Source organism: Pteronotus mesoamericanus, unplaced genomic scaffold (genome assembly GCF_021234165.1).
Source record: "Pteronotus mesoamericanus isolate MK-2021 breed Mesoamerican mustached bat unplaced genomic scaffold, CSHL_Meso_final contig_20, whole genome shotgun sequence".
Classification (NCBI taxonomy): Eukaryota; Metazoa; Chordata; class Mammalia; order Chiroptera; family Mormoopidae; genus Pteronotus; species Pteronotus mesoamericanus.
The window spans coordinates 31,897,943-31,921,631 of record NW_026555085.1 but is presented as its reverse complement, the minus strand read 5'-3'; the positions used below and the strand labels follow the sequence as shown (position 1 = coordinate 31,921,631).

The window sequence follows — 23,689 nt, the reverse complement described above, 5'->3', positions numbered from 1 at the left end:
CACAGAAAATCCAGATCTTGGTTTAAGTTTGTAGTGCAATCCATAAACTTCTTTAACCACCAAAAGACCTTTAGTGCCTAAGAGATGTCAGGAGGACAGGGTTTCTTTTATAAGTGCTCGACTTGGTTTATGAAGCATTAATTATCCTTTTAAATATAGAGGGTTCCTTTTTAAAAACATGATCTTGAAAAAGATGATGCTGATACACTACTGGAAAAACCATATATCCAGAATGTTCTAATCCCAACATGCCAAAAATTCTTATTGATATGTAACTGCAAGAGCTAATGTGACTCTTCTCCCTCAGTTCAGTGCCACATGAATCAGTCTCTCCCATTCTTTCTATATACTTCAAATGTCAAGAAAAAATTTATTCTATTGCTTACCTCTAAAGAACTCATTGATATGGTTGATCCAGTTTCACTTCTTGATAGTCCTGCATTATCATCCAACTCAGAGGCCATGAAATTCTTCACAGCTGTGCGGGGCTCAAAGGGTAAATTCTGCATATGTTCCTGGGGTGCAAGATGTTGATCTAAGTTCATATTGAACTGGTCCATAACAGGGGGATTCATGTTGAATTCAGGATTTACTTTGTAGTGCAATAGCCTTTCATGTGGCAGGGTTTCCATGCCAATATTCATTTTGCTTTCCTCTTTCAATGATGGCTGGGTATTTACAGAACTTCTGGGCATCACAATATAGTCACTTTCCATCATTCTTTCCTGAGGATGGACTATGTCCATATCAGCCCCTCTCAAATTATCATCTGTACATAAGTACACAGTTCTCCGCAATTCACTGTTCTCTTTTTTCAAACACTGATTGCCCAGCTCATTCATACTCATGGGCATGTGCAAACCTGTGGGTTGTTGGATAATGACTTTTGAAATTACATTTCCAGGCAGTGTGGAATAGCTTAGCTCTTCGGGGTTTGTTCCCTTTTCTTCTTCATCATCATTTAAAGAAATCCTCGAGAGTGTCCCTGTTATTGTTGCTGCTCGGCAAGGACCAATATCCTTATGAAGAACTGTGAATTCAAATATGAAAGTTCAAAACAGAGGGTTAATGAATGTTTACTTTTCATTATTGTATTCTGTTCTTTTTTTATTAAACAATTTCCTTAATAAAATAAAAAGTTATTACTTTAAAAATTACATATCTACTATTTGTACATGGGCCAGATTACTCTACTGCACTTTATTGATTCTGATATACTCTCAAAGACCTCAAGTAGCCCACAGCTAAAACACATCTGAAAGTTGATTAGTGAACTTTCAGAAACCTCAGTCCCCTATCCTAAACAACTCTACATAACTTTTCAGAAGAAAGAGTACCAGAGAAGTTTTCTCTATCACTCTACTGCATAGGATTTTATAACATTATGGATATATTGGGTTGGCCAAAACGTCCATATGGTTTTTTTCTATAAAATAAAAAACACATCTTTTATTTTCACCAATAGCTTTATTGATTTGGATATTTTGAGTATGTCAGCTATCTCTTGCATGGGATGATGTTGATTGATCTCTTAATGCCTCGATTGGATTGCTATCAACTTCAACTGGTATATCCAACCATGGAGCGTGGTCCAGTGAGAAATCTCCAGCACAAAACTTCACATTTGACCACTTTTGACACATTTGATCAATCACAACACCTTCTCCATACACTGCACAAAGTTTTTCTTTGCATTTCGGTTGTGTTTAACCTTTCTTGAAATAACAAAGCATAATAGGCCAAAAATATGTATTTTCTTCCATCTTCAATATTAAAATGGCTACATGGAAATTCACCAATTTTGATGAGTATTTTTTAAATGCATGTTGATATGACAGCTGTCACAATACAATGTAACAAAATTTTGAATGACATTAAAGATAACTTAGTGCTGCTAGAGCCATTGTAAAAAAATAAAAATAAAATAAATGAACTTTTTGACCAACCCAGTATTTCACATGAATTTTACTTTTTTGTAAAGGCTTTCCCCATAAGTATTCTACAAGTGTAATCATGAAAATACTTCTTGAAAGAGGTAATCAATAAGAATTCATCCTACTGCATCAGAAGTCCTTCCAAAAATTATGCATGTTGAAAATTAATGAGCATTTTTATCTGTGAAGTCCATATGGTTAAGGTAGATGCAGGTTTGAAAAGTATTTATCATCTTCAGTTCCATGTAGGAAAAGCAATTTTTTTTATACACAATAAATCCATATGCTAGAACACCCTTGAGGGAGTACTAAAATTGCCAAATGAGTTTAAGCACAAAAACAAACAAACAAAAAACCTGTCTGAGCTTCTGAAACCTCCGTTCCATTTTAAACCTGAAAAATAATGACTTAGAAAAAAATAAAAAATGCGTGATAACTTATAGTAAGAGAGGGAACAAAATGAATATATAAAGCAAACAAAAACAAAACACTCAATGAAAGAGTTCAGAATTCTTTACTAAAATATATTTTAATTTTTTTGCCTTTATAAAAAGAAAGCCCTGGCTGGTGTGGCTCGGTGGCTTGGGTATCGTCTTGCAAACCCAAAGGTCACCAGTTCAGTTCCCAGTCAGGGCACATGCCAGGGGTGCAGGCCTGGTCCCTGGTTGTGGGTGTGCAAGAGGCAGCTGATCTACACATCTCTCTCACATCAATGTTTCTCTCACTTTCTTACTCCCTCCTTTTCCATCTCTCTAAAAATAAATAAATAAAATCTTTAAAGAAACAAAAAGAAAGCCATATTTCATGCAAAATAGAGGTAAAACAACCCCAAGCATATTAGTTGGGGAATACTTACAGTTATGAAGTATAAAAGAATGAAATTCTGAAGAAATATTCTCAGTAATTTTGGTACTGAAAGCACACAGAGCAGTATTGTGTGCAGCCTGGCTCAACATGTACACCTAATGCTGCTCTATCTACAAAGCAGATCAGTTGTCATTGAAAATTCCATTAGGCATAGACAACTGTAAACTATTTGGTTTATTGTCTCTGCTTGAGAAGTTTCAGATACATTGAATTCTATCCATTATTATCCAATTATCAAATAGCATCATAATTACTGTGCATTACAGCAGGGGTTGAAAAATAGACTACAAATGTGTTTGCCTATTACAAAAAAGACAAGCCTTCAAAATTATTTCAAAACATGCATCATTCCTATATTATCTTTTATTTTTAAAGATACTGTAATTCTTGTATTAGGTCTCCTTACTTTAGATAAAAAAATCATGTTACAGGTATATTTTTTATTAATCCACAATTTGGTTGTGACTTTTGTATTACAATAGTTTAAAAGTTATTTCCAAATCTCTTAAAATATTAGAATGATAATAAATTACAGTTGGCAAGAACAATTTACATGAAAATATTAAAGAGCAAAGTATGTTAAAATAATACATTTAATTATATTTTAAATAAAGTACTTTTAAAAATCTCCATATTCATGGGAGAATACTTTTAATCCTTAATTGTATGTAAAAATTAATCAAAAATTCATAGCAGTAAAATTTAAAGGCAAGTTATAAAAACAACTTATTGTATGAAGAACATATAATCTGATACTTTTATGAATATATTATAAACTATAAAGGAAATCTTAGTACTGAATGTTGATTTCATAATATGCATTTTTACAAGATTCATTTAGTTTTGTATAAATGTTATAAGATTTATAGTTACAGTCAGCAGATTTTTATGAAATGACATAATCATCTTTATTGAAAATTTGTGTAACAAATATTCGGGGAAAGAATTCTCATAAAGTAGTGTCAACTCTATGTGAAATAATGTCAAGCCTCTTAAACTTGCTAAAAATGGATATCCAAAATTTGAATATACAACATAAAAAATCCACACCGTCTACAAACATGAATTGGAAGTGATGGGACTTTTGAGGGAAATTATTCAAGTTGTAAAAGGCAAAATGCAAACAAAACAAAACAAAGCACACCTGAATATCTTACATGGTCAGATATATGCTTCACCTTTGGGAAAGTGAATTTCAACAAAACTTTAAGATTATTGAGTCCATGAATTGAGATTTTAAAATTGAGTATACCTCAACATGGACAGAAATCTCTAGAAAAATTTAGAGACAAGTTCCTGATGAACTCAGCTAAAATGAGCAGAGACAGAAAATGAAAATATTCAAAACAGTATTTTGTAAGAAAATAATGGTACTGGTCTGTATTAGGAATACTAAATCTCAGAAAGCAGTGAATTCTGTAAAATACAGGTACATTAACAAAAGATTTGAAAAATGAATACTTAAGAAATGAGATCACAGCTTGGGTTGGGATGGGTTAATATATTGTTCTCCAATGTTGGTTAGGGTGCATCTGAATTACCTGGCTGGCAGGTTAAAACACTGACTACTTTACCCAGTCCCACAGTAGGTCTGGGGTAGAGCTTGAAAGTTTCCATTTCTAACAAGTTCCCAGGTGATGCTAACTCTGCTGGTCTGGGGACCACACTTTGACAACCACTGGTTTAACATCAATAGATGGTAAAAGAAGACAAAACTACTATTTCGCTTCTCTATCAAGGCGAACTATAAAGAATACACCAAAAGAATTAGGAAGAAAATTAAATTGAAAGTAAGCTAGGAATTTAATAAATTCAAGCTTTCAGGCCCAAACAAATCACATATTACCTTGGAGCACAGATGTGCAACCTGAGACCATGGCTAGTGATCTTTGAGAATTATGGAAAGTGGATAAAATAAGGGAAAATGTTTTGTCAATTTTCCAAAAAGGGAAATGGTAAAGTTTAGAAACCAAACACTGTCTAACAATAGTTTGTTACACATGAAACAGGACACGGTGATTCCTAATACACTACACAGGTAACCAAATAATGACAGTTACTCTACTGCTCTGCTGTGATGATACTCTACATGGAGTATTTTGATACAATTCAGGAATGAGACTGAGATGATTCTCTCATATTCTTGTGATTATGACAATTCTGTGATCTCAGACTCTGCATAGATATTTAAAGGTTATGAGTTGAATTTGAAACCTACGCTTAGAGGGAGTCTGAATGTGGTAGGTGGGGGGTGCCTTACACGGCAGGGTTCTGTACTCATTCTCATCCCATTTAATTCCTTTATCGACAGTTGAGATGACAATTTAGAAGGTATCCTCATCAAACTTTCAATGGTTAATTTCAAATGAATAGAAGGCTAACCTCAAACTGGTAAGATAATAGCAAAGAGAGATAAACACAAAGGACAGATTTTTCTTCCAGGTGGGGAAAAAAAAACCAAACAAAAAATAAAATAACAACAAAACAAACAGAAGCTTTTCATGACTTTAGGCTTGGAAATGCATGACCACTACTACAAAAAGTTTTAGAGATTTTTAAATCTCTAAATTTAAAAATTTAAATTTTTAGATTTACATTTCAGATTATACTAGTTGACACTAGTATAGTACCAGCTACTATGTAATCAGATGCAAATGTAGATAGTATAAGAGCCAACTGTGATAAATGCTGGATATGTATGTATATATTTGGGCACCATGATTTAAAATTAACAAATTGGAGGCTACCTGGGGCACCACACCTGCCTGGGAAGGTGCTATGAGGAATGAATGAGGAAACGTGGTTTGTTTAGACTGGAGAAAAAAAGAGTTGAATTGGGCTGAGTGATCTTTGCTCTCAAATACTGGGATATTTTGACAACAGTAAAACCAATGAATAAAGGGTAAGATAAGGTATATTTTTGTCCCAATATAAAGGAGCATTTCAACAACAGGAATCATCCAAAAAGTGAAATGTGGTTTCCTTGAACACTCTTGAGTCATCTACTCTTGGTGAAATCTTAGCCACAGGCAGGAAGACAACCATCAGGGACAATGTCAGTGGGACATTAATACTGAAAGGCAGATACTGTAAGGGTGTGCTGCATGGTTTCTTCTTGTTTTCTCTAAACATAGAACAAGAACAGCCATGATACGCATACACAGTGGTATTTGATTCTTTTAACAACAATCCATTTTCCATAGATGATGACACTGAGGGTTCAGAGAGACTAGACTGACGGCATTACGCCTGACAACCAGTAATCAGTGCAGTGGGGAGCCTTATGTTTCCAAGTCAATGCATCCCGCTGTCACGGTGCTCCCAGTGAACCCTTCTCAGTCTCTCTCACATTTTCTCGCTTTCTCTTTCATTCCCTCCCCACCCCCATTCTGCTATTACATTGCGATATTTCTATTTGAAAGATTGTGTTTATGAATAGAACTCCAAGTATTCTATTCACCACACAAATATATCATGTGTAAACCACAGTATTTTTTTGAAATCAAAATCCATGAAAATGATTTAATATCTCTAATGATTATCATTTCAAATTCAAATATTCTTACCTGACCGACAAGCAATGTCTACATCCTTTTCAAAGTCTGTCTGTAACAAGAAATAATAAGGCATAGAATCATCATTTAATAAAGACATCAAGTAAGTTTACTAACCAGATTATCTAAAGTTTACAGATATCTGACTATGCATTACCAGGTTATTATTTTGTACAAAGAAATTTTCTCAAGGAATAATCAAACTGTTTTCAAGAGTATTTCCTAGAGACCGAATGTTGAATAAAATCAATGGAAACATGACACACAATTTTGATAAGGCAATAGAATACTCATTGTCATTTTCAAGGTCAAAATTTTAAGGCAATTCCTTAAGCTATAATGAAAAGATTAAAATGGCACTACTATGAATATACTTCAATAAATGCCTTTGTTATTTGTATAAGCATTCACTTTGTATATATTATTTGCAATGTAGTATCTTATCATATAGCTCTGTCAAACCCTTAATAGTCAAACCAGTCTTTTCCAATGATTCATTTTCACTTAAATGTGACAAAACGCTTTCAGGCTTAGGAATTAAAATTGAAGATGAAGTAATACTAATCTGGCCTAGAAGCTGTCAGAGTTTTGTTCCATCATATTTCCTCAAACTTCTACTTTAAATAAATCAGTTTATTTTTATAATGATAAAATTAAATTTGACCACATTAATATTTTAAATTCAAGAAATTAGTATTTATCTTGTTTTTAATAAGGAATTAATTATTCCTTCTGAAGTCTTACTTAAATGTTACTAGTATGTCATTTGGACTATTTTTATGTTGCCTAATCAAAAAACATTAATAAATCAAATACAAGAACTATATGATTTCATTCATATGTGGGATACAAAACAAAAAGCAACAAACTCATAGACACAGACAACATTCTGGTGGTTACCAGAGGGCAAGAGGGAATGAGGGAAGGACTAAGAGGGTAAAAGGGGATGAGTATATGGTGATGGAAGGAGACTAGACTTCGGGTGGTGAACACACAGTGGAATATATGTTATATTATAAAGCGGTATACTTGAAACTTTTATAATGTTATTAACCAGTGTTACCCCTAATAAATTTAATTTATACAGGGTCCAAATTCAGTAATGCCACTGAATGTGGTTGGTAGGTGTGTGAATGCCTCGCATGAAATAGGCAGCAGTTTAAACATTTCACCTCAAATGTCATATGGTGTGCTTGAATGTGATATTGTTATGTTACAGAATGACATGCTTATGATTTAGTAATAAAAGAATTTTATGTAATAAAAGAGGGGCATTTTTTGTGCTGGGGCCTGTCAGGAGCGTCCAACCTGCGGCCCGCGGGCCACATGAGGCTCAGAATGGTTTTGAATGCGGCCCAACACAACATTGTAAATTTACTGAAAACATTATGAAAGTATTTTGTGATTACGTGTCACAATGCATTTAATGTGTGGCCCAAGACCTCTCTTCTTCTTCCAATGTGGCCCAGAGACGTCAAAAGTTTGAACACCTCTACATATATATTATGAAAGAATATAAAAAGTCTCAGCCCAGAGATTTTGATCTCATTGGTCTGGAGAGTGGATTTTAATGGATTTTAATGTGCAGCTAAAGCTGGGAAACAGTGCTTTAAGACTAGAAGCAAAGGTCCATAGTTCTCATCTGTAAACAACATGAACCTTTGGACAGATTGTTATCCTTAATTCCATGCAAGGATGAAAACACGCTCTGGTGTTGTGTAGAAGCCTGGCACTCAGTACATCACGGGGCCATTGAGGGATCCTAGACTCTTAAGCAATCCAGACAGAGGAGTTTTCTGGTATCAGGGTTCTAAGTCTATTAATGAACTAAAGCCAAAGTCACTCAAAATGGGACATTGACACTATTTTGCTACTTAAGAATACTTGTTTATTCTTTTGAGTAATCATAACTCAGTCAACACTCATAGGGAAAATAAAAGCTCACCATGATTTGAGCATGCCCATTAGGAAAAGAACTTGAAGAATCAGCATTGATTGGATCCTGACAGTTTCTCAGTCGGCATCTAAAAGCATCCTGAACCTGTGGGGAAAAAAAATGACAAAAGTTAATTTTCTTAGAAATGATTAATCATTTCTAGATATGATTAGATAATGACTACTGAGAAAGTGGTTTTCACTGTTTTTACAATCTAATGCCCATTTTGTTTACTACCTAATGTAACTGCTGGTATACCTAGGTTTGCTCTATGCCAAGGAAATTTATCACTTGTCATAATCTACAGAGGGAAGTATTGGGAACTCCTCAGCTATCGAAATGGCTATGTCTGGCTCAGCACTAATAATTCTCGCCAGAGGGCAGATTTATTTCCACTGTTACAAACAATATGTGTCTTTCAAGGGGGATTTACTATTTGGTATGGCATAATCTTTATAACTGCTTCACACATTGTGAAAGATGAGATTACTTAGTGATCTTTTGACTGAAATTGATTTGGGGATTTTCCTTTTATACCTCATGTAAGGGATCCTATTGGTGAGACTGTTTTTCATCTCCCTTCAAGTACTACATGTCCTGATGTAAAAGCAAAACACAGTAAAACAAAAAGATAACAAAATGGCTCTGTTTCTGATTGATTGCCTAAGGTGGGGATAAAAGGTCTCTTGGAAAAGCCATACTTCATAATATCCATTCACAGTTGGACTCTGAATAAAAAACAAACATATCACAAGGGAATTCGAAGAATATTATACCTTTTATTAAACAAGTGAATATACATGTATAGATGAATAACAAACATAGGAGCCATTGTTATTCTTATCACATGATGCCTCTGCATCGGCGTGTTCTTCCCACTTCCTGTGGCTCATTAGGCTCCTAACAAGCTGTTGATAAACATCGTCACAAGTAGCTTCTTATCTGAGCCAATGGCAAAGTCGTTTTATTAATACTTGTTTTCCTGACTTCACAATACTGACATTTTCCTTCTAGTATATTTGTTTTATTGGGATAAAGACCAATGCGTGGATGCAGTGGCATCTCCCATTTTCCTGAAGCGCCATTGGAGAGACTGCCAAGGTAAAACATGGAATGATGTTTTCTTTTGAAAAGCACTGATATAAAATATCCTGGCACTGTTTTGCTGTGAGATGTGCACAGTATGCATGTTAGAAAAAATCGGAGGCTAGCCCTGAGCGGCATGGCTTGGTCGGCTGGGCAGCACCCCCCAAAATGAAAGGTCGCCAGTTCCATTCTTGGTCAGGGCACACGCTTCAGTTTTGAGTCTGGTCCCTGGTCAGGATGCATACAAGAGATAGTTGATGGATGTTTTCCCCTCATGTCGATGTTTCTCTCCCTCTTTCTCTCCCTCCCTTCCTCTCTTTCTAAAAATAAACAAATAAAATCTTAAAAAAAGAAACATCAGAGGCTACTAAAGCTGTTTTCAGCTCCTCTCACCAGTATCATAAGACAGTAGCTGTCTCTTTCCTAAATTGCAAGATGTGAAAAGTGACATGGCATTTAGTAACCACCACAGAGTCTTGGCTGACCAGTTCAGTCAGGAGACCTTTGTCCACTAGTAGTTCTCCACCTCAGGTTCTAGTCCCGGTGATGAGACTACAATAGGGGTAAATTAAGGGAGTGGGAATGAACTCAAGGCTGTCTGACCTCTTTTTCCACTCTGATTCTAATATTTCCTGGAAAAAAAGAATGAGGAGTAACCTGATATGTGATAAAGTAATAATAAAACATTTGTCATGAGCATGGTTTCTGTTATGCAGAAATTTGCACTGGGGAAACCACTAAGAAAGTACATGTTTTCAGAAAAAAAATCCTAAGAACCAATGTCAATAAATAGGTACCTGCTAATTTTTTAATTTGTGCCCTGAGATAACTGTTAAAGCAAATTTATAAAGGAAGATAAATATGTTAGAAAATGCTGCCTTCTGAGAGCTGTCGCATGAAGACTGTTTACTATTTCTGAATACTAGCATATATAAGATATAAAGGTGACACTTGGTAATACCAAATATTATTTAACTGGTGCTCACTAACCACTCTATTTTCAGACCTTCAGAGTGTAGCTGTCAAGGATATTTTTGTCTCACAATAAAATATGCAAAAGCAACTTCTGTAAGCTTCTCTTCAAAATCAACTATTTGATAGCCTGAAGAAAATATTTAAAAAATTTATTTTTTTATACTATACATACACACAAAATCAATGCCCTAAACTACCAAAGTCCCAAATATGACAGTGGATTAAGGGCATGTCTACACTGCAGAATGATGTTAACTTCATAAATGAGTCAATGCTATTCAGAAGAAATATAAAACAGGAAAGCATAAAAATCCTCTAGTAAATTCAATGTCATTTTAATGGTAATATAAATATCATAATTTAAGTGTTAGAAATCTCTAACACTTTTAATGCCTCTGTTACTTCTAATTCAGAAAAATTTGCAGGAGATTCCAAATGCTTTGTTTGATATTTAAAAAAAAAACAAAACTTAAAAATGCAATGAGGCAATCTGGATGGTTTAGCCTAAAGTATTTGTCCAACACTGTCAGGGAAGAATGATTAGACTAGATTTCACACTGCTATTTCCTTGTCACAGAAAACGGTATTTCAGGTAATAAAGAATCTGGAAAGTATCTGCAGCTATTTAGAAACATTTTGATATTTATTTGACTTTCCTATCAGGTAAACAGAGACATCTTTGGTCAATCAATGTGAATGGTACTAATGGAGAACAATTGAAAAATTTTTAAAAGTCTTCAAGAACTTTAATGCCAGGCAATGAGAAAACAAGCAAGCAAAGACAGAGTCTAGATCTGGCTCTATCACCCTGAAATTAAAATGTCTGTGAAGGGTCATATTTACAGGCTGGACATTAACAGTCTTGGTGTCTTTCTTGCTCTGTGATTGAAATTGAAGAAAAATAATTGTTAAAATATTCAAATACTTATTATTTAAGTTCTTTAGGCTGACTAATAATTTGTGGAGAATAAATCCACAATTCAGGTAACTATTTTAAAATTATTTTTAGATATTAAATTCATTATAACATTGCAATAACACTGTTTTTTAAACTTATGTTAGACTAGTAAAGGCAATTTTTAAATAGGCCTGTCTAGAATCATTAAATATTTAACATAGATTATCGCACAGTTAAAATCTAGAGTTCACAATTTCCTGTCTTTATAAAACTCTGCCATAGGTCTTTCACCTTAATTTACAACCAGACAGAGGATTAAAAGGTATGGGGGTTGGGTGGGGAGTAGTAAAGAAGGAATATGTAATTAGCCTTAAAATATTTAGGGGACTTCAAGGAACTCTAATGTCATGTTGTGCAATGAGAAACAGAGTGGCCAGAAACATCGTCCAAAAGAAGGTGAGGTGGAAAGAATAAGCTATCAAGGTTGTCTTCTGCAAGCATCCTACTGGAGCCCCACCAAAGTTATTCTGACTACTGCCTGTTAGGCGCTGCTATAAAAACTCCAGAAAAAGCCACAAAACCTTTTAGAGTAGACGGATTGCTGGATGAGACAGGAGTGCAAAGAGGACTGCTCTGCTCGGGTGTGTCTTGCTCCTGTCTCTCTCCCACCGGGAGAGCTGTTGGGTTCAGCTCCGCAGCAGCAGCCCGAGGACGTCTCGGTTGGTCCTCGCTCTGAAGGCAGCTTGGCAGAGTGGGACTGTGAAAGTCGGTGCCAGCTTTAGAGCTTGCTGGGGAAGAGCACCGGGGGCTGTTTGGCAGCCTTGCCAATTCAAGAATCATCTCAGGAAAGAGCTGCACTGCTTGAAATGGCTCCCTATTTAGCACCTACTAGCTCAGACCCCAAATCTTCACCTTTTAAGAAGACACGTTCACCTCCAGTTATTCTGAGGATCATTTTAAGGCAAGAAAAGAAACAAAGTTACATTCTTGAAATAATTTGAGATTATTAGTGGAGATAAAGGGAGTTTCTTATGTGTTGTGTATTTTTATTTTTTCATGTCTCTAATGTCAACTATTGTTTCTCTTGATTTATACTTGAACAAATGGCGTGATTCTTTTTAATCACATTAAATTCTATATAATTTAATCGTTAAGTGAACAAGTAAGATTGTTCTCAGTTTTATGTGTATTATGCCAACTGACATAAGCAACATGAATGACCTCACATTATTAAAATATTACCTGACTTCTCTGATCAGGAAATAAACACAAATCATTTGCCATTTGATATAGACTGAAGGGGAAATATGGACTTTAGTCCCAAATTTCAGTCCTAATGACTTTCTATTAGAATCCTCTAACACCTAAAGGATCTTTCACTGAATCCAAAAATTATTGTAGGTTTTTCTTTTTTTGTATCAGTTTTGGGGGTCACAAAACCATCCCTAGATAACACTTCACATACATGATCTGCAAGATGTAAGAGCATTTCTGGAGCATGCAAGTGAGAAAAGAAGAATACGGAAGTTATCCGCCAGCCACCACCACCCACGCCTTCATAGAAAATATTTCATTTTAGTCTCATGCCATTCACTTGGAGGTAAAAAATAAAAACTTAATTCATGACCTCTTATTTCTTATATTTATTTATTTTTAAATGGAGGTCTTTTAGCCAATCAAGGATTTTTAATTTTAAACATTAAAAAAGTATTTATTTCTTTATTTTTAAAGAGAGGAGAAGGGAGGGAGAAAAAGGGAGAGAAACATCAATGTGAGAAACATTGATAGGTTGTCTCTTCTACACACTTTGACCCCAGAGACAAACCCGTGACCCAGGCACATGCTGTGACCAGGAATCAAACCTGAGACTTTTCACTTTGTGGGATGACAAGCAACCAACAGGGCCACATCAGTCAGGTCAGGGCTCTTATATTTATTTTAAACATTTATTCAAGACATATTCAACTTCCCGCCATCAGTTTAACCATGTTGCAAGGCAGGACTTAGGGTTCTGAAGGAAGGGGAGGTGGGATTTGCGTGTCCATATGGCCAGGTGCTCAGAATTTTGGGTGGCAGCAAGCCATGGCTGGACGCTGCCTGGCGGACAGGCCAGAGTTTGCCAACCTCTGCCATGAACTCTGTCTCAGTTTCATCCACTGGGCCACCTCATGATTACATGTTCTTGTTAATGTCCTAAACCTCTGTGTGGATTTAGGGAACCACATGTGCAGGTTAAGACTGATGCAAATGTTTATTATATAATTGCCATTATACTCAAGTCAGGAAAATCCAATATGGAAAGAGAGGAAAGATTTATATTTCCCTGCCTAAGAAATGGGATGACTTTGGGCGGAGGGGGTTTGGTGATTTTTGGAAAAGTGCACAGGAATATAAACATACCAGCTTTGCCTATGTCATGTCTGTGTTCCTATTTAAAGGCAGCTTTTGTGCTCACTACTCTTTGTTCTCGTAAAAGCCAGTTTTACAGTGGTAACTTTAGCCATTCTCCCATTTCTAGATACACATCCTAATGTATTAAAAACAAAACAAAGAAATCTGTAAACTCTTTTAAATCTTTAAACCTGTATTTCTTTTTGACCCTTTAATTCTGCCTGAAAAAGATAAAGCTCTTAGCAACCCACTCCATTCTCCTCTAAAACCTTGTTCACACCCAACTTTCTTCTGAGCAAGCTAAGAACGTTAGGATGAGAACCATAACCCTCCCACCCTGGGCCACTCCTTAAAATCTATTGAACTTTCTTCATGACATCACTCACAGTGGCCTCTCACTATGGCAACTAAACATCCCAAACAAGAAAGCTCTAAAACATCACTTAATCAATACTCAAATGTCATCAGGTTGTCTTTCTCTTAGTGCTGCAGTCATAGCCATTAAAAAAAAAAATCACTCTATGTCCAGAATTTCATCACCTGCTTTATGCCTTCAGGTACCGTAGGTGGTCCCAGAGAAAAATCAACTTTCTATTATGCACCATAAACTCCATTCTATGGAAAATGTTTGTCCAGTCCCACTCTTCCTCTGCCTCTACTTGAAAGTTCCGCTTCCTTGATTCTTTCACAGCATCACCCCTCTCCCCTCCGGGACCTATTACATTTTTGAACTTCTCTATCACCTACTCCCTCATCTTCAAAGACCAACTGAAAGTACTGCCCACCCCCTCATTCAGGGATAGAACCTTCCCCTGTAACCAGCCATACGTCTGCAAATAGCTAAACTTGGACATTCATGCAGTTCTTCTGAACTATATCACTTGCAATATGACCTCTTTACAAATTGCTGTCTAGTTACTTCACCATTATTGTCTTCATTTATTTTTTAAAAATGTATTTGTGGAGAATATTGGTTTTATATAAGATAGGCAAGGATGCGTGTCTGTTTTATAATTCACTGACATGTGTCTGTAAATTATTTAATTTATCTATGCTCTTTCTGGAAATAAAAACCAAACAGGAAATTGGCAAAAAATAAGAAATAAAAAATAAATGGTACGGGCAAGTGGGAGAAAATCTATTCATGTTTATTTTAAGCATTTTGCTACAAAGTAGTTTTATGGGTTGGGATGAAGATCTGGGACCACATCTCGGTGCAGCCTAGACCTCCTGCAAGCCCCCGGGGAGGACACAGGAAGAGCTGGCCCTGCCACTGACTCTACGAAATAGCCACAGGACCCTCAGAGGCTGATTCAGCAGAAAGATCCACTTCAGCACTTTCCTTTCTTTCCTTCCATTAAATGAAAGGGTTTATTGTAGTTTATTTTGTGTCGCAGTCTTGTTATTTTCCCCCTCTGATATCAAACTGTAAGATTGTCTGAAAGCCAGGCACAGCCAGAGACAGGAGAAATGAGAAGAATGTGCAGGCAACAAGAAAGTGGTTTCCTAGCAACTGTAACTAGTTCAAAGATTTCTTAACTCCTGTGTAGTTTGAATTTCCATAGCAATGTGGAGAACAGTAAATAGTAAATGTCCTTATATGCTCAATGCAAATGAACTCTAATCAAGAAAAGACTGATCAATGGAAGAAAGCATTTATATTTATTCTATTAGATTCTGTCCTCCTAAATATTATACATACTAGTCTGAGATCTAGACTTTGTTACTGAAAATGATGTATTGTGATAAATCAGATAGTTTAATTTAAAAAAAATTCTATTGCTTCTTCTGTTTTCTCTCTTGTCAGAGGCACCTACCAAAGCAATTTAAAAGAGAAAGGTCTCCAGAAGAAGAAATTATATTTTCAAATATACAAATTTTTATGCAATTTAATTACTAAGATGCCAGCTCTGGAGCTCACAGCAAATTGTTACGCAAAGAATAAATTTGCAGTTTGTTTGGTTTTTTTTAAAAAGTGGAACATAATTGAGTTCACACTACCAGAGTGATTTCTCCCTTCCCTCCTGACTTGAAACAATTTTGGTTATAAAATTGGGCCACTAAAAGTAAAGGTAGTTTTCAAATAAATTAAGCCACATACATATCACATTTAAAATGGCACAGTTACAGTATTTCATTTCTTTTCTCCTGAAATTGCAAGGCTATATTCTCCCTTGTGCATGTCCACTTCCTTCACAGGAAGATGGCAAAAGTATATATGGTAAAGCCTTTTGAATTCATATTGGAAAAAATATTAAAGACTAAAAACCACCAAACTATGTTAGTGTGTCTCAAAAATAAATACTGTATCTTGCTGAGTATAATGCACACCCATTTTTCTTGTGTGTTATACACAGGATTATTATACCCATGGTATGTAATCATTATAACCATGTACAATGCGCACCCTTACTTTTCCCTCAACAATTTGGGCAAAAAGTGTGCATTATACATGGTAAAATATGGTAGATCCCTGGCTGGGTGGCTCGGCTGGTTGGAGCAGCGTCCCATACACCAAAAGTTTGCAGGTTCAGTCTTGGCTCAGGGCACACACCTAGGTCGTGGGTTCCATCCCCACTTCGGGCTCTACAGGAGGCAACCGATTGCTGTTTCTCTTGTTTTCTCAAATCAATGACTATATCTCCTTGGCTGAGGACTTTTTCTTTAATTTAAAATTACATAGAAATATGTATACCTCTTACTCAGTCTCCACATTCAAAAGAATATTTCTTATATTGCTTACTTTTAAGAAAGAAAAATCCATATCAATTCTCTTGAATTATTATGAAGAAATATTTTAAAGCAAAAAAGCAGTACGCATAATACTGTATTCTTAGAGCTTTCTATAGGATTACCAAGTACATTAATAGATAGGAGTCATTACCCAATATTTTACAGTAGCTATTTAGTCCATTTGTTTTGGTGCATTTTTGTGGAAAGTTTTGTTCATAGGAGACACTGAGGACATGGGAATATGCTTCTGTTCTTCCAGGCTGCAGTGAGCGTTCGGGCAGTGTATTCACAGGTAACAGAGATAGATCCGTTGCTAGTGTCAGGCAATGCACATTTAGAAGGTCAAAAAGATTTCTGTGAACCCAATGAGGCTTTCTTATGATGAGGCCCTTGGAATTTACACAATCTAAAGAAAATTCATTTGGTTTATAAGTAACAATTTCCTCTGAGGAATTGTGAGAGACTTGCCCTATAACTCAAGTCTCTGTGTATTTATGTTTAAGGGTCAATGGGACAATATTGGACATGCAGTACTTTATTTCAGTTTTGGAATGAAAGTGATGACACTGTTATTAATTTATCAACTATAGAATTATTCAATTTGAACTAATCATTGCAAATGCAACAATATCAGGGCCAATTACCATATTTCTATTCCACATTACTATCAAAAACATATTTATAGACACCTATTTTAGCAAAAGCATTATATGACTTAATTTAATTATCCTAAAATCATGTTTTCACAGTTATTAGTCCAATTAGCAAGTATAAAAAGTTTTGATAGAAATTAATATTTGTGCTAAATATTTTTCTTCAGGTAAGAGCAAAAATTTGATAATAAGCTGTCAAAATAACTGTCATGTTTTTTTAAACCTGAATATTTCAATCATAGCCTAATGCTATCTAGAAAGCTCATTTCTCCTTTTTTTAAATCCTCACCTGTAGATATGTGGATATGTTTATTGACTTTAGAGAGTGAGGAAGGTGTTGGGGGCGGGGAGAGACAGAGAGACTGATGTGAGAGAAACATTGATCTGTCTCCTCCTACACTCGCCCCTACCGGAAATCAAACCTGCAACCCTTTGGTGTATTGGATGACACTCCAACCAACTGAGCCACCTGGCCAGGCAAAAGCTCATTTCTCAAGAAAAAGAGAGACTTACTTAGAGATGGAATACTTTTCTCCTTTTTACCACCTAAAGAACTAATATCTTCTGAAAATACATGTAGATATATGTGTCTTGCTTAAAACCCATACCATTCATCCTTGTCAATCAAAAATGTACATCATGTGTCTACTCAGAATAATTTTGTTAAATAAATCTACTAGAGGTAATATGAATACAAAGGACCCATATAAAAGTTATAGTTGGAGGACACACAGCCCTGAATTACTCGATTTCCTTTTAAATTTTACTTAACTTTGGTCTATAAAGAATTTGATACTTGAGCCCTGGCTGGTATAGCCCAGTGGATTGATTGACTGCTGGCCTGCGAACCCAAGGGTCACTGTTTTGATTCCCAATCAGGACATGCCTGGGTTCCAGACTGGGTCCTCAGTTGTAGGCATGCAAGAGGCAGCCGAGACATGTTTTTCTCCCTCCCTTCCCCTATCTCCAAAAATAAATAAATAAAAAATTTTTAAAAAATTTGATACTTGGAAGATTTTTAATGCTGATATCTTCGGCAGAAATTTGTGATGAGGAAATACCCAAGCTTGGCAACTGTGAATTAGATCAAATTTTTAAAATGATGAAATACCCTCTTTTTGCAATGTGAAGTCACTATTTTTCTGTTTTCATTGCTTTTCATCATATAATGTTCTTAGAATACACATATGGGTTTATTGCTGACATCTGTGTCATACTAACGTAGCTCAGAGATATTGTTCTCCCTGTCTGGCAAATGAGGTAAACAAATAAACAAACAAACCTTAGGTTACCTTCACACATCACTGCAAAACTTTGTGTTGTATACTGATATACATATGTCTTTTTGCACATCATAAAATTTTCAAACAAGATGGATGATGCAAAATGACAGCTTAGACCATTTTCTCAAAATTATTAGCATGGCACTGTGTCACTGTGTGTTTTGGTCACCACCGTCCCCAGAGTAAATGCTAAAATGACTCATAAGCCTTGTAAATACTGAGTCAGTGCTTGTAAGCACTCGGAATATTTTTTGTACTGGTTGGAAAACAGTATTTTATCCCTCAACAACTCAAGGCTGAAATCAATCACTGTTCCGGATGGTTTTGGTGAAAGTTAGTGTCTCAACTTTGAAGGATCACCTCTTTCCCTCACTGCTGACAATAACCTCAATCACATCCTGGAGAAACGCTATGATTATGGATTTACAGTCCTTCCCTATCATTCTCTACTGTGCACTTCTTTTTGTATTTTCTGAGCAAAAATATCCATATCAAAAAATCATCGTTAGTAACTTGATCCTCAACTTAGTATAGAAACCAAAGAACTGTTTATTCATCCTCAATAGTTCCATCTAAATAAAAATTAGTTAAGTATGGGGGTTTGGGGATATCCTGTGTACAGATGCACAAGTTAGGGAATGGATTTAAGAAATATTATTGCATTATGCTTACGAATTATACCTTTTATAAATATGACACCTTATCCTTTTATCCACCAGTTTTTCTAACAGATTTTTCTATACATATGACTCCATCATAGCTTCTCTTGCACCTGCTCTCCCTGGTTCTTGGCACTTCGGGTGTGTTTCCCCTTGCATAGTCCCGTATATTTTAATCCATCACTCCCATAGTCCATGGAGCCCTCTTGAACTTTGCCTTAGGCCTTCATTTTAACTTTGACTCCAAAATGATTGTCTTTAGAGAAGACCAGCTTTAATCTGAAGATCAAGATACTAAAACAAAAGATATTTGTTAACAAGGAGCTACTCTACTAAGCATCATTTCTTACCTCTCTCCGAAGAATGCAGTGGACCATGACTATCACAAAGCCTTGCAATGAATCAAACACAGCAAAAAGTATTTGAAACAATATGGAGCGTTTGTCTGTCATGGCCAGTACTGCAGACATCCACGTCAGAGCCAGAAGGGGCAACACTACACAGGAGCTCCAAAGAGACGCCCTGTTGAGAGACAGAGAAAGCACCATTATGAAGCTGCGTATTACTCTCCAGGCAATAACAAAACCCCCCTTCAACAAAGCATTCTTTTATGTGGCACCAAGATCATTAACTTGGAAACCACAAAACAGATAAACATTTGATAGTTTTATTTATTTTTTATAGACAATCCCCAAATAGTTATAAAGGCAGTTGCCAATTATAAATATTTAAGTATGCTCTTAACTCTAATATTAGCAAACATGATTTTTTCCATAGCATTTTCTCACATGCACTGTAAAAGATTTGTAACAAGAAGATGTAAATGATTGGGACTAACATGGCATTACTGGCGGTGGTGGCTGACAAAGCTGTTGTTGAAACTACTCCACACTTGGCACATTTGAGCGTCAAACCGCTATGAGGCTCACTCATCTGACTGCAAACAAACAGAACACCCACAAAAAGAACAAAATATTGAATTGTCACCAAAAAAAAGTTGCTGCTGCAAGTTAGCTTTTAAATACGATTTCATGCAGAAAAGTATATCAAAAATGAATGTTCTAGGTCATTTTACAGATACATTTTCACTATGCATTATTTCTGTAACATTTACCTTTTAATAATTTGGGCCTTTGTTGCATGCGAAGCACATTTCCATCATTTATACCATAATGGCCCTTGTGTCTGCAGACCAAAGTTGCCAATACACTGAGTTAAACATAAGCATGTGTTTGTGTAGACATACAGTGAAAACCCTTTATTCAGACCCCTGATAAACAAGGACTCCCAGCTTCAAAGATTTTCATTATCAGTTGCAAAAGGCATATAATATCAATTAAAATCTTTTGAAATGTAGATATGTATCTCAGAAGTACAATATAGAAAGATACCTATTTTAGGTCTTTAGTCATTTGTGAAAGGTAGAGCGTTTGTCTCAAAATATTCTTATTTTGAAATTTCTTGTAGCATCAATGTATTATCTATATTTTAGGATGATCTGAATATAGGGGCTGATGAAATTTGATGAAATATTAGTTGATAATAGAAAGAGTGATAGCTTTCTGCTCTAATAACACATTTAATGTAATTATTTAGTTCAAAACATTCTTTAAGTTCAAAGTATTTTTCCTGAACATTTTGTCATAGACACCATCTAATTGCATTTATATGGTTTCTTCTAGTCTAAAGAATTTTGCAGGAAAATTTGGATTTGAATAATTCAAGTTCCATCTACTATGTTAAGAAGCAAAGTCATACTATATAGAAAAACTTCATTTGCTTTAGGAAAGAGTCCTTGAAAAAGTACTGTTTTATTAGAACATAATCCTCTCAGGAAAAAACAAAAAGAAATTATGTGAATTATAATTCAAAACACCTTGAAATAATTTCCTGTGGTGTGCTTCTCTCATCCATTGCCATGTGGTGTTTGTGTCTAAAATATGTTTGCCCAGTGGGTTTTTTGGTTAATGCTATTATAGTGGAGTTACATTACCATGTGAATAATAAAAGTGGCAGAATCATAAGAGGCTCATAATTCAGAATGCACAGTGTCTTTTAAAGAAGTGCACTCATTTGTAAATAGTGCTTGGATGGGATAATACATCTGAAAGCTATTAAGAAAGTAGATTGATATGTGGACACCATGAGAAAAATCAAAGCTTTCAGAGTTAGATGTGAGGGTGGGGAATATAATACTAAATCATTCCCTTTACTGGTTCAACCGAGGACATATGCACTAGCCACATCTCTCTAAAATTTTCAGAATAACAGGACACCAATAGGCATATTTCCACTGTGGTTCATGAATGCCTCCGTGGACATGCCAATGTGTTTGAAATTACTCCCAAATGAGTATACAGATCAGCATTCTCCACAGTGGTTGAGTATTATACATATACCCAACTCCAAAGACTCTCATTTAATGGGATGCAGACATCAGTATTTTTTAAAGTTCCATAGATTATTCTGATGGACAAATAGGAATAAATACCACTGCCCTAACTGTTCATTTGAGGGTCTTCAATCCTGTTACATCCCACTAGATTAATACCGAAAGGCATGCCTTAGTCATTTATTATTTCCTTTATCACAGAAAATAGGCTACTTGGTGTTTGTGCTTCCACAAACAAAACTTTTTCAAGTTGAAGGATGCCATGCCTCTAGGCTCTAACATAGGATTGAAAAGCTAACAATTACTAAAAATAATTTTAGTACACAATATAAGTATTTTAGTCCTGAAAAAAGTAATTTGAATAAATATGAGCTTTTCTAAAAGTGTATTTTAAAACTATTTAAAATGCCCATTTCTCTCTGAGATTTGAGACTGGCTAAAAGGCCTACACATGCTTTCCTTAGTCAGAGCTGTTGAAAACTATGCTTGACAGTCCTGGTTGGGTACCTCTGGAACTCTTAGATGTGGATGGAACAGAGGACAGATAGATTTCCCGGAGAGAGATCTAGTAGTTTCTTCCTGGTTTGCATGGTCACTATGGACATTAATGTATTGTGAAGAACACGTAGTCTAGATGCTAAACTGAGTTGCTGCAATGGAAAATAAACTCTTGCTTCTTTGTTGTAAAGGAAATTACGTATTTATAAAACAAAAGGTGCTAACAGCTAAAAGAAAAATAAGTTCAGATGTAACCAGACTCCACTTTGTCACCAAAGCCTAAACATCGGTCGTTTCACTACTTTCTCCAGGTTGTTCTGTCTAGACCTAGTGTGTGGCAGGGGTGGGGGTGGGGTGTCTTCAAGTCTACAAGTTCTAGTTCTCTTCCCAATTTCCTTTTTCTTTTCCTTAGGAAAAAAAAAAAGCAATTTTTTGTCTGATTGGTTTATCAATACTATAAAAATTCCCTGGAAAGAAAATATGCCTCCTCCCTTCAGAAAAATTTCATGAGATATGTACAAGGTCCTGGTATAGTAGTCCCCCTAATTTCAAGTAGATAAGGTAAAGCAGTTTAAAATAACATAGTAGATGAGAAGTCCCATTGCAGCAAGAGAGAGAAAATGAAATATTTTCTTTGAGGTGTTCTAAAAAGACACATGTCATTTTAGCTTGTTTTTATTCTTTCCAATTATTTCATATAAGACATGTTGATATAGTAATAAATCCCCCCTTAATAAATATATTTTATATATTAGAACATTTTAATTTAGTTTGGGTATTATACAACTTGTCAAGCTATTGTATTATTTGTTAAATAGTCATCACTCATTTGTTTTAAATATTTATTGAACATAAACTATATTTTTGGCAGTTTCTAATAATTTAAGGGGACAAAGAAACAGAAAAAATGGGAAGACGAATGTCTTCATACCATATTTGATTCTTAATGATAACATTTCAAAAGAAACACATGGTATATATGTACATTCAAACACCTGAAAGAGGCAATATTTACAATTAGGAAGATCACTTGTTAAGTTAATCAGTTAGCTTAGCTTCCTGCTTGATGTTTCTTTAGTTAATTCTGATTTATTTTTTCTTCACTGAAGTCTTCATTACTGCCCTCAGTGCTTTCTCTGTAAAGTAAAATAAGCTTCAAATACTCCTATCTTCTAAAAAACTTCTTTCAATCACACGTTGGAATAGAAAGCAAGTTTCAATCTACATACACTTAAGGTAAAACAGCATTTTATATTACAGATAATTTTTTATCCTAGAATCATTAATGTGTTAATAGCTGGACAGTAACCAGTATTATGCTTTTAAAACCATTTCCACTTCTCCAGCAGTGGCCTTTGCACCAGAAAAACACTGCTTGATTCAGTTTTTATCAGCGAAACAGATGTAACTCCTTATCATATTTTTAGAAATAGAGGTTTTAAAATTAATAAGTAGGTTGAAATAGCTAATTTCTAAATTCATAAAGTGACAATGTTATTATTTCTTTCTCCTAAGCTTGTGTTATCTTTTACAAAGAGCTGTGTGAATCAAACTGGATATTACATATAAATAACTAAGTGAGAAGAATACTGACTGCAAATTTAAATAATGTACCCTTAGCATTACACTCGTTCTGATGGTCTCACCCCTTTTTCTGACATCAATGTTATGAATAGTGGAATCATTGAAGTGTAATTAATAGAAGTCAGGGTCCTTCCGAAACAACCTGTCCAGCTTAGCTTAGTCACTTCACTCATCATAACAATAGCCACCATTTGTTGAGAGAGTGCTTTCTATTTGGTAGATGCTCTAAGGAACACTTTATACACA

The 23,689-nt window shown here is 35.3% G+C and overlaps 1 protein-coding gene across 2 annotated transcripts in view; it reads right to left on the bottom strand.

Moving 5' to 3' along the window:
* ADGRB3 (adhesion G protein-coupled receptor B3) overlaps window positions 1–23,689 on the bottom strand; it is a 706,145-nt gene that overhangs the window by 26,458 nt on the left and 655,998 nt on the right. For both annotated transcript variants that reach the window (XM_054569550.1, XM_054569551.1), the window contains exons 24-28: window positions 19,808–19,906; window positions 19,320–19,491; window positions 8,301–8,396; window positions 6,368–6,407; window positions 387–1,030 (exon numbers count right to left, since the gene is read on the bottom strand). In XM_054569550.1, coding sequence (XP_054425525.1) covers window positions 387–1,030; window positions 6,368–6,407; window positions 8,301–8,396; window positions 19,320–19,491; window positions 19,808–19,906 — 1,051 coding nt within the window. The remainder of the gene's footprint in view (window positions 1–386; window positions 1,031–6,367; window positions 6,408–8,300; window positions 8,397–19,319; window positions 19,492–19,807; window positions 19,907–23,689) is intronic.